Below are 12,791 nucleotides of genomic sequence, written 5' to 3'. Positions count from 1 at the left end.
TTGAAATCAACATTTTTCCCACCCAAAATACGTGCAACTGTGCAAGATCCAGACTAAATGATCTATGTAACTTTTGCAGTATGTGGTTTAGCATTGTCTGGTTGTGGAAGAACCCATTTTAGGTTAATTAAACCTAGATATCTCTCCGATAAAACTTACATACCGCGGCATTAATAACCCGATCATCTGGAATTATTTGGTAGCATGTCAAACCTTTATAATTCCACCAAACATACACCTTTTCGCTCGATTCGGCCTTTCTTTGCGAAGTCCTTCGTCTAATTACTGATTTTCCATGTTCGGGTTGGTTGGGTTAGGTTATAATTTGAATAGATTGGCTTACTAACGCTCCTCTTGTAACCATTAAAGCATATTAAATTGTCTTTCAAACAGCATATTTTTTAATCCGATAGGTATTGAAAAAACATAAAATAGTTAAAGTCAAAAGTTAACAGTGCGCTGATTTCTATATACGCAAGTATAAATCAGTAGTGGAAAGCATAAACTATCCAATAAGTTTATGGAACCAAACTTTTTTTTCCATGATTTCCCTTTTTGTTTTTACTTAAACTGTTAATTTTTTTATTTTTTCATATCTAAGATCTTGTTGTCTATTATTATTTCATTGATGTTTTCTGAAACTAGGCAGAAGATTTCAATTGAAAATTATTTGAGGATTGTCGCAGGGTACTATCCTAGGCGCTTATGATATACCAGTAGCACATTACAAAATATCCAAAGGTGTCTAAATTGTGTCCAATAATGCTTGAGGAAATTGAAGATGGAAGACAAATCACCATAACCATTTAGAACCTTTTTTATTTGATATGTAGATGGAAACCAACGTCCACATCTCATTTCGACATTTTTGCAACTTTTCCAATGTTTCGATATCCTAATTGCTCGATAAAATGTAGAAGAAACTCCAATCATTTTAGTATGAATCCCATTTACCAAAAAACGAAGAAATGAATCGACTTACTTGCTTTAAATGGTTTTTCAAGATGGTACCCTCTGGCTCTGGCAATGGAGGAACCTCGGATGGAAATATCAGTTTATTAGAATCCAAATCTACCAGCCAAATATCATCGGGTAACCTGAAAAGTTTGAAAATATATCAAACATTAATAAGATTGCGTACACCATGCAAACAACAGTCATTTATAAAAAGGAAGAACATCTGAAGATAATCGAGAGAAAAATACTTTGACTAAATATTACAGAAGATGGAGAGAGAAGATTCAAGAAAAATAAAGAAAAAGAATAATACATCATGAAAAGGTAACCCACAGAAATAATGAGGAAGATACCTCTATGGCCAAGAGGCAGAGGCAGACCAAAATACCTGGACAAACCAAATTGAAGAAGATACCAGAATCCTAGATATATTAGTCTAGAAAGTACAGAAAAGACAGAAAAGACAAAAAACTTTAACAAATATAGAATAAAGAACATTGAACAGCTTAATATTAATGAATGAACCTAAAAAGTTATTTTTTCGGGTTTATCATATTCCATTGTGTATATACTTACTTGAAATTCTTTTTATACATTAAAAAACTAGCAGGAAGTCCAATAACGAATGGTGTTGGAGCTAATAAAAGCTAAAGAAAAAGATTAGAATTGTATAATGAATGTATTGTTGGAAATTACCTGTTCAGCACAACTCATGCAAGTTGGTAACAAAGGAATGACGGGAAACATGTACTCGAGAGGGTATATCATTGCTACAAATGCCATGACAGACATCGACAAAGCATTATAGTCCCTCGACTGAAAAACTACTTTATGTTCCAATAAAATTATTGTCATTACTTTTAAACATGTCTCCACACCTACAAAAACATTTGAAAAATTACCAAAAGATTCAGAATTAGATTGTAGTATAATCACCCAATAGTTCCAAGGGCAAATGTAAAGGAAAATCTATCAAACTAAACCTTGTATGATTTGGTAGCGCAAACACCAGTGGATCATATAAACTTGTTGATAATATTTCAATTTCAACTCTAAAAATCAAATTATAGTATAAAATTTTTGATATTGAATGACTATTCTTATAGTATACCTAGTTTTACCAGGTATTGGTACAGGTGAAGAAAGTAATCTTAATATCCACGTTTCAATTTCTTTCACATCATGAATGACAATCGAAGATGTTGTATCTGTAGCACGACCTGTCAGTACACTCCAAACAGTATCCCTATAAATAAGAAAATGAATAAAAATCGATAATTATATAAAGTATTTACCTTAACAGCTGTTTAGAACCGCCAACTCTTCTTGGGTTCGAAGATTCATTACAAGCATCAATTAATTTCTTGAGGATGAATAAACATTCTCGAAACATCGTGAAAAATGGATGATGCGATAGAATACATAATGATGTTAACGATAAATTTCGCAATCTCTGAAAATACCATTACAATTCGGTATTAAAACTTTATGGATACAAAAATTATTTACTTGTCGTCGACGACTAGCTCTAGGAGATGGCGAATGACTTCCTCCGCTTTCAGAATCATTAGCTGGTATAACGCCCAATCGAGGAAGGTTAGTTGTTATTGGTTCAGAATCTCTTCTGCTCGGACAATCTTTTTCAGAGTCACTAGGACCTAAATTGCTACTTCTGTAGTCGCTAAAATGTTAATTGATGTACGTCTTCATCGTTTCTTAATATTTGCAGCATAAGATAATGAAATCAACATACTGAAGTCGAATAAGCAGAAAATTATACGTTTGATATGGCAAGATTTAGAAAGAAGACATGCAACGGCAAGAGAGATAAAACAAGAGTTGAAGAGCTGAAGCTCGAAATGTAAGAAATATTATAAGAAATTCTGGAGATTATCTTAAACTACTCCTCAATTGACCCGTGGAGCTAAGTTAAGATTCTTGGTATCAGACCAGGTACTTCTCGAACCATCCTCGTAGAAGATTTGAACTCATTTAAGTGTAGCACATACCGGGGCCACTTCTGTTATAATGTTTTTTACTGAAGCTCCGTTCTTGGATATGGTCAGCGGCCGTCTTTAGTTGCCCATCCGGTACATAGAACACTTTAATTCCGAAATTGATGCCTGAGAAACTGAACCTAACCTAAACAACATCGTGAAGTAGTACCAACTTTCAAGTCTCAATTTCCCTGTCTATTAAATGTTAATCGTATTTACGCCTAGTTTCTTATTTATTATCTTGTTGACTATAAAAATCACTAGAAATGGCGTAAAAATGTTTTACTCCTGGGGACTGTTATTATATTCGAACTAAGATGGAATTTCTGGAAGCGTCGGTGATATTTAATCACCTTCAGTCGCTGAAGACGATAACTTGGTTGTCGAAACGCGCGTCAGACAGAGTAATTGTGAGTGTTAGTGTAGTGGTAGTGTGAAAAGTGAGTCCAGTTACAAAAATTTCGATGAATTTTACTACAAGATATAATACAGGGTCCAAAGTATGTGTAGGATCGATAAAAAGTGGTTATTTCAAATCAATAATGAGAATTCGGTAATGAAAATAATTTAAAAATATACTAGTTTCGTTATTACCTCGAGAAAGCAGAATCGGAACTCTTTTCCATGCTTTTTCTCCAAGAATCCCTCCGTAAAGTTGTATTACCTTTTCCTTTACCTACAGTTAAATTAGTCGGTAATTTTTCTATAGGTCTATAAAAATTAACGCAAATTCCATAACGAGTCTTCCCGGAATCTTTATCAGTTAACGTAAATACGAATGAAGAAGCTTCCTTAAGCGCCGTCCTTCGAGGTCCTACCGAAGAACAACCTTCAGGTTGACAAAAATAAACCATGTCTAAAGGCATAGGAAAATCTTTGTGATCTTGAATGGGATATCTCCGAAGAAGTTCTGGAATCTATAAATATATATTAATATAATATATCGACGAGTTTTTGTTTTCAAATTTGATTATTATTTTATAGTACCTGCACATGTGCCCCAGTATTTTGTCTAGAAGTACTATTGCTGTATCGTACCCCGACTATAGTCAGGTAATCTATTAGTCGAGGGCATATTAGCTGCCTCTCAACATCCACAAACATTTTGTCTGTTTTGGAAGGGTCACCTATCTATCAAATCCATACAACGATGATTTTAAATATCAACGGTCATTTAACCTGCAACAAACATATCGTAATATCAAATAAGGAGATTTTTAAATTGACCAGGCGTCTATCAAACTTTTTTGCAACTATTGTATCATTTGACCTAAGCAAATGGAGTATAAAAATAATTCATTTAGTTAAGTTGAATAAAGTTTTACTTAGCAATAATGCGTTTTTTTTCATTTCCTCATAATGATTTGAAACGTTTCACAAGATGGCGACTCGATATCAACAATTGGCCAATCTATGCAAAAAGCTAATTTACGTCAAAATGGTGGTCGTGGAGTAAACTATCGATTTCCTCGTATTTACCCGAGTTGTTTTATATATTTTTTTTTCGTTTTCTGACGTTAAAAGAACTCCATAAATACTTTTTTTCTATTTCAGTGAAGTTAGTATTTCTGAATTATTTTTAGTCAGTCTGGCAAGCAAGCTTTCAAGTAATTTACCAAATTTAAAACGCTTCCATTCATTTGGTGCGTAAAACACGATAATTTTTGTAGCATTATTTGTCAATGGGAACGTTCAAATTTATCTATTAAGTTCATCAAACATGCGTGAATACTTTTTAAGGTCGCAAAGTGATAACCTAGTGGCAGCTGAAAGGTATAAGAACAAACTTACAGTTATAGGTTCAGTTGACCCCTTTTAAATAAATGGCAAGAGCTTTCGTCAGAATCGCCCTCATTTTTCACCAGCTTCCAATATGGACATTGTAGCATACTTATTTCCAACAATCAATTTCAACACTAAGTCAAAAAATGGAAGCATTTAAAAGCTCAAGTGATTTCAAATACTCTCAAGCTGCAGTAAAATAACACTTAAATTTAAATTTACCATTATTTAATATGGTAGTTAAGGTTTATACTCCAACATGGCGCTATTTCGGTTAGATCAAACAAAAATGTCTTGCTCTATCTAAATGTATTGATCTGTAGTTAGGATCATTAGGCAAACAGCTGATCTACGATGACGGCCGTGGGGTTAACAATCGACTTTCTAGTAGTTCGGTTGTTTTGTATTATTTTACAACAAAAGCATTTGTTTATCCTACGGCTGCCATTTTTAAATGGATTTTGACATTTGGTTAGATTGCTCAAGCGAATTCAAAGTTTACATTGACAGCCAGTACGACGGAAACATCCATTTTAAACATCCAAGTATGACTCATTTTATTATGATTGTTAGAGAGAACAAGTTTGTTTTTTGGAAATTTTAATTAACGTAGCATAGATTTATATATATATATCTCCACAACTAGACGTTACATCTTTGATCTCTTTAACTTACCGTAAAATTCAATAGTTATAAGCATGTTTTACCACTTTTAGAATTCAATAACACTTTTTCTTTCTTTTTATTATAATATTCAAGTCAACGTATCACAAGTACCTAAATTCAAACTAGAATTACGTTGATAAATATAGAAATTCACCGGAATTAATCACGATAACAGTTTCTTATCGTTATGCGGGCAATAACTACTATTTTAACAAATGTGGCGATATTTGCATCATAATGATTTCAAATTAAGTATACAAACAAGAAATTTTTGCCATTTATTGATTTACAATTGAAGAAAATAAATTATCTAATTATTCGTAATAATATCAAATCTTATTTTAAATAAAAAAGTGTTTCTACAGTCAATAGAAGAACTACGATTCATTACATATGACTGGGATTCAATAACGAAAAAATAAAATGTAAAAAAACTGACTTAAAGTTTCATTTCCAAACATACAGTATAATCAAATATGTGGGCTGCTAGGGAGCCGTTGAGCACATAGACCCCCCAGGTGTTTAAACCGCGCTCGAGTGAGTGCAGGGCACTCGCAGATAACTTGGTCTGTGGTTTCGTCCTCCTCCTTGCATGGAGATGGTGTCTTAACTGGCAGTGTCCGGTTAGAAGTTATGTCACTCTATGGGCCTTCGCTTGTCTCATGCCAGGTGTCTCTATCCATCTCTGCCCAGCCCGCCTTGCGAGTAGACCGTTGAAAGACGCGATGGCGACGCTTTTGGCCACACCAAGGACGGGTTTAGGTCACATTGGTGGGTTCGCCGATCCCACTCTAGCGAATGAGTCCGCTTCGTCACTGACCGGCACTCAAACAAGCTGGATTTTGCAGCCATCACTCGCCAGATTCTATAGAACTCTCTTGCACTTCAGCACTAGACTAGAGTACACTTTTTCAGCCGTTATAGCTTCTATGGCAGCTCTACTGTCATCAAAAATGTGGTGATACATTTAATGAAAAGCAAAAAGAAAATTTAGTGATAATGAAACAATTCATTCGTATTTAATGTTTTCAACTAACCTTGGTAACCTTCTAAGGTTATATTTTATCCCTGTATCAAGTTATATAATAGCTTTGTTCGAGATAGACATCCTGAACATGTTCCGTCACCAGATTCATGCGCAGTGTAGAATTGTACGTTCGCGCTGCTAATAAAACATGTTCAGGATTTACAGTTCTGTGGTCGTGGAGCACAGATTTCTAATTCCGAACGTGTTCTGATTACGCTCGGACATGAGGAAGGATTTTCAATATGGCGCATGTGCATTCATCTTTTTTGTATTATTTACCACGAAATAACCTCTAATCTATGTGGTTTTTTACGTAATTATATTTAAAAAACGTGGTAGTTAACTTTACATTCGCAAATATCAGAAATAAACCTTCGACTGATTAATTAAATACATTTCATTCTTTTAGCCAGTTTTGAATTCATAGTATAATTTTAGATGTTTATAAATTGTTCTTGGAGGAATGTAGGTTCAGAACATATCCTGAACAAACCATACGCATTTGAAATGTCCGGAATATATTCAGAATACATTCGGAATGTGCTCAAATTATCTACCGCGAACGAAGCTAATGAAAAAATTAAACTGTCGTGGATATTGCGGATCATGGACGTAAATATCTCATTTTGAAAAAAAAACCTTCTTAGGTATAACGTTGTTCGATGGGCTATTTAACATATTTTGTAAAATAGTTTAAATGATATATCATACCACTAAATTTAACATTTAACAAAATTATGATATTTTTTTTTATATTATTATCACAAATCGCCTATTACCAATATGGCGATGCATGTAAACATTGCATTGTTTAGTGTTTATGGTTCAGGTTCCAACTTGCTAAACTGGACCGTCATTGAAACGATTATTGGAAGCGTTCCAATGATATTCGATAATATCGTCCATAAACGATACCTAAGTCGGTTGGAACACAAAACAGAATCGTTCGTATAAGGGTAACCACCCGGTTCGAAGGATAAATCTTTATTGCGCAGAATCGTAACCGTACCAAGAACGATTTTTTTATAGGCTGGAACACACCTAAATTGTCTTTTAGAACTTATTATAAGTGGTGTATAGTGTAGTAATATTCTATTGAAATCACCTGAAAAATTTTCTATTCGCGTGGCTGAGACAATAAAGGAGCCAACGTTTTTAGAAACAACTTATATTGCTAAAAATGATAAGTACATCAATAAAAAAAACTTATATGAATCGAATAACCAACTAACCTTACCTATAAAACTCAATATCATTCATAACCTAATTTAACCTATAAAAAACTCAATGTCATTCATAATCTAACCAATAAAAATTCACTCTCGTTCACAACTATTTAACCGAACCTATCCTAAAATTGACGTATTAAGAAAAAATAGCTACAAAAAAATCAATAAACTTCATATTCATGTCACGTGTCATATTGATTATTTATTCCTATGATTTTGATCATTTTTTACAGAAAAAAAACTTCAACACAATTCTGAATTGATCGATGTGAGTTATTTTTTCATATCGTTATTGTTTTCTACATATTTTTACATTTTACTACGCCCGTAAATCAGTCCCCGATGATGAAATACATGAGTAATCGAAAGCTCGCAATATATTTTAAAAAGAGTTACTTTGGTGTTTGATTGACACAATCCCATAACCTTAACTTACGTTAGTCTGACAATTCTAGATAATAGTTATGCTGGAGGTCGTCATACAGAATTTATTTTTAATGATTCTTTCATATTTCAGTCAGATATCGAAACAGGAGGTCCATCATCCATAGTGTTTTCAATACTCACAGCCTTAATTATACGAGGTAGTTAAATTACATAACAATAGTTATATAAAGTAATAAAATAAATTTAAAGAACTTATATTAGAATTTGCTTATACTGTATTGTGTTATTTAGGGCATTGTATATGTAGATAGTATTGAAATAACCTTCTGTATAATTGTTTTTTAAAAAAAAACTCTATTGAAGAAAAATGAGATATTATAGAGAAGATTACGAAATGTAAAACTGTTTATTGAATTGTATTATAGAAATTGATCGCTATAGTAGAAGAAAGACCCTGACCTCGAAAAGATAAAACAATCCTGTAAAGGAAAACTATCAGAAACTAAATCAGAATCAATAATTTACGAATAATACATTGATTTGACCAATTTTTATCAAAAATTATTATATAAAAATATTTTTCTGTAATTTTTCAGGCAAAAATTGTTTAATTTGGTATTATTTACGAATGGATTTAATTAGTTCAATTGTTAGGTGACTAAAATTAAATTCTCTGTTAATTATGTCTACTTACTAAATAAAATATTGACGAATAAGCATTTTTACGCACCTTATCACTTAATTGCGCGTATACTTTATCCAAATAAATACGTAAGCAAAAGAACGGACTCGATCGATAACTCAACTCTAGCGGATAATACGGAACCACAAAACAATTACCATATTTGGTAAAATTTTATTAAAAAATCATTAGAAGTTTTCATTATGTTAAAGTAATAAATAAATAAATATTATAAAAAATACTTAAACTGATACTATCACTTCAATTTACATAATTTAATAAAAACTTATTACTTACTTATTTGCTTGTGATCCGGTGAATATTCATGATATTTTCGTCAAGAATTGCAAATAAATGATAAAGTTTTATTCTCTCACTTACTTCACATAGCTTTTACTGTATTTTTTATATAACTAATATTCTAAAGAGAAGCTTTAAAGCGCATACTCGATAATTGCAATTTGGAATACTCCCTATTTTGCAGGGAGTTCAAGGTTTCGGTAGAGAAATTGCAGTATGCAGGCAACACACAATACACTATAGTCTACTGAACGTAATAATGAATTACAAATAAAATACACTTTATAATTAATCAAATAATTTATTTAAAAAACAAAATATTGAAAATCCAATCATACACTTCACTTTCGATATTTCTAAACATATAAAAATGAGAAAAAATATTTAGTGTTTTTAAGGTTATGCTTGAGGTTATTCAATTTTTACTAAATTTTTGTAGTTCAAAATACATTTAATTCTATGACTTCTTGCCACCGCGAATGACAATTTTCAGTGTATGCTAAGCTGATTCGGAATCAGTTTACAAACTAAGTTGTTAGCTTAGTTGTTCAAGTTACAGTAGGGTCAAATTTTATTATGTAAACTCCATTGTATAGTAGTTAATCAAAAAAATTTGGTAGATTTAGTAAATTTTGTTCATTTTTTCACCTTGGAAAAATATGGTCAGTCTTTTTAAAAAAAAATCCTCATTTTTGAAGAAAAGAAGTTTCAAAAAGTATTTTGCATACCCATTATCGAAAGCACCTTTACATTAAGTTTAAAATTTTGACATTTATTGCGGAAATTAACAACCACTGACGAAAATCTAAATATTCAAAGTGTAAATGAAAGCATTGCAGGTATATTTGGAACAAATTAAATTCTCAACATTGACAGTCGTGTAGCGTAGATATTGACAAATTTATTATTGTCAAAATCAGGTGATTATGTCAATTGTTTTAATAATTATTCAATAGAAAGGGGTTAAACACAGCGTCGAAAGTTGAAATTGAGTTTTAAACGTGAATACAAACATACAAAATTTATGAACTTGTAATCAAAATCTTTTAGAAACAGTTTAATGTTACAATGTCATATTAAATAAAAATAAAATAATGTGAAAGTGAAAAATTTTATTAGTATCTGTTTTATTGAGATATTGATATTACCACCGTATGCAACAAAAATTAAATTTTAATGAATAATTCACTTTGTCTACTCACAATCATTTTACCTAATGTAACCATAATCTACTTTCGATTATTTTATGCCAACAGTTGTGAGAAAAAAATTATAACGTGGCAACGATTGCTTTGTTTTGTTTGTTATATCCTATTAATGTCTCGAGAATAGTTGAGATTCACAATTCGGTCCAATGGATAATGTTTATTTATTTAATTAATAATAAATTGTTGAACTTAGAATGTTTCACGTTGAATCCGACAGACTGCGCTACGATCGCATTGCCGAATATTTAAAAGTATTTCATTATAATTTCAATTCATCCCGACAGATGGTGCTGCTTTCATTTTCAGGAAAATCTTTTGTAACTTCGTATTTTATCATAGAGATATTACAGATACAGTAGGCATGCCATAGGTGCCCATAAAATTGGGAGCTTTTGGCCGATAGAAAGAGAGAGGGAATAATTTATGTATTGCTGTCTCTGTCTAATGGCACATGCACGTTGATTAGATTTCGTGTCAGAACATGAATTGAAACAGAATAAGATTTTTCCTTCAATACTGTTGATAAACAAAATCTAGTGCAATGAAAACAATTGTATATTTACCAAGTAATATTCAATAAAAATATATTTATAGGGATATTGTTTTGAGAGAATTTTTTGGTATTCTTGTATATTTCATTTGTGAAATTAATTGTGCAAGGTTAATTAATTATCATTATATCTGAAAATTTAATCCTATTGTATCAAACAAAATTTTTTATTGCATTCCATTAAGTCAACATTATTTATCAAAAGTGCACGTGATTTGAAGAATAAATCCAGTTTATCAGTACGTAATCAAAATGGAATACTCTGAAGGACCAAAACTCAATTAGAATTAGATGAAACACTTTATTTAACAATTCTTTATTAATAAATTAGTACTACATAAAAAACCAGTACGTATACTAATATTACTTCCGGCTTTTCAATAAAATCTTTTTAATTGCATATGATACATTCGATTATATTATATTTCAAATCGTAAGTCATGCTCATCAGCTATTTTTTGCTACTCAATAAAATTTAATATATTCAAGTTTCCAAAAAGCTTGTGTTTACTTAAAACTGTAAGTTCCTTCATAAAATATTTGTCAGCTATAAATAACAGACGATTAGCCTTTTTTACGCTCATTATAAATTATTTCGCACAGTATCTTAATAATGAGATTTACAAGAGTCGATTTGTTTTATCTATATCGAGATCCATAACAAATAATTTTATGAAACCATACGGCGAAGAGTTTAATACAGTCTTCGACCCATCACGATCAATGACTTTAGACTTTATTTAAATTGGGCAAATATATTTATTTACAGACGTACAGGTTACGTACGTAGAGACACGCATGCGCAGTACGCAACAAAAGAAAGAAATAGAAATACATAAATGATTATCTTTCTCTTTTCATTCGCAAGACGCTCTCACTGGTAGGCATGCCTACTCTATTGGTAATATCTCTATGTATTTTATTGGTGTGCCGTGCCCGTTTTAGTGGTAATTCAAATAAACCATTATAAGATATAACAAAAAGGAATTTCAAAGAATTTCCTCTTTCCATAGTTTTCTTATGATTATTTTATGTAATGTAACCATAATCTACTTTCAATTATTTTATTCCAACAATTGTAGGAAAATAATTACAACGTAGCAACTATGTAAAATATCTTTTTCAGATGCAGTCCAAGCGGTGTCTTAGGATCATATTAAAAAATTATTCATCTAATTAAATCGATTTTGGAGACAATTGTCACACTTCTCTGTATATCTTTATTATTAAAATTTGATATTAATAATTGAATTATTTATTTTTTCATAATAAAATTTATTATTAGGTTGGTCTTCTTTTTCTTTCTGTTATGCGGCCTTTGCCTATATGATTACACAGTCATCCCTACGAGAATTTTTTGTCTCTGTATCAGCGCACAATAGGAGGGAAGAGAAGTTTAAAAAAAAGTTTTCAAATTCTATGTATGAAATAAATAATTAAAATACCGTTTTAAGGTTATATTTCGATTTTATAACAATATTAAAAATCTAAAGCATATTTAGTTCCAGACGCAGTTAAAGTATGAAATAAACTAAGATATTGTTGACTCATTCTGTATTTATATTGTTACAAACTCGTCCATTGATATAGACCGGAAGCCTGTCCTGTACCATCGAAACTAAGGTTTGGGTAGAGTTAAGGATATTTTTAAGATATGTTTACAATCGAGAAATTTCAAGAATCCGATGCTTCCAGAAAATGATTTCAATATATAAAGCGAGGATCTAGCAACCATAGGACATTGATGACATAGTGGATACATCAGAACAGTGACAAGTCAATACAAAAGTGAACAAAACCGTATATTTATATAAATAAATTAGTTAAGTGTATGCGTGTAAGTGTTAGCAAAAAGTTAGTGTGTAAATGATAAGCAAGATATAGCGTGTGTTTAAATCTATCCCACCCGTTTTGTGATTAAATAATGTTTAATCAAATAAGAACCTTAAGATTCAATTTCTCAAGTATTGGTTGAATTAAAAAGAGAGGAAAATAACACACAAACG

General features: G+C 31.4%; 1 protein-coding gene across 6 annotated transcripts in view; it reads right to left on the bottom strand.

Annotated features, from left to right (window-relative positions):
* The window catches only part of LOC130893988 (MAP kinase-activating death domain protein), a 40,387-nt gene extending 31,219 nt beyond the window's left edge, over positions 1–9,168 (bottom strand). The window contains exons 1-10 of one of the 6 annotated variants that reach the window (XM_057800459.1): positions 9,025–9,168; positions 3,942–4,133; positions 3,549–3,871; positions 2,467–2,638; positions 2,253–2,410; positions 2,069–2,203; positions 1,894–2,009; positions 1,654–1,835; positions 1,534–1,604; positions 983–1,097 (exon numbers count right to left, since the gene is read on the bottom strand). In XM_057800459.1, the coding sequence (XP_057656442.1) occupies positions 983–1,097; positions 1,534–1,604; positions 1,654–1,835; positions 1,894–2,009; positions 2,069–2,203; positions 2,253–2,410; positions 2,467–2,638; positions 3,549–3,871; positions 3,942–4,058 (1,389 nt within the window). In that variant the 5' untranslated portion in view covers positions 4,059–4,133; positions 9,025–9,168. Of the gene's footprint in view, positions 1–982; positions 1,098–1,533; positions 1,605–1,653; positions 1,836–1,893; positions 2,010–2,068; positions 2,204–2,252; positions 2,411–2,466; positions 2,639–3,548; positions 3,872–3,941; positions 4,134–5,411 lie in introns of all 6 variants that reach the window. The other 5 variants (XM_057800465.1, XM_057800462.1, XM_057800463.1 and 2 more) reach the window with 5 other exon arrangements.
* Positions 9,169–12,791: the final 3,623 nt, after the last annotated feature.

Source organism: Diorhabda carinulata, chromosome 5 (genome assembly GCF_026250575.1).
Source record: "Diorhabda carinulata isolate Delta chromosome 5, icDioCari1.1, whole genome shotgun sequence".
NCBI classification, from domain to species: Eukaryota; Metazoa; Arthropoda; class Insecta; order Coleoptera; family Chrysomelidae; genus Diorhabda; species Diorhabda carinulata.
The sequence above is the reverse complement of the archived record's forward strand: the minus strand, read 5'-3'. Positions and strand labels throughout refer to the sequence as shown.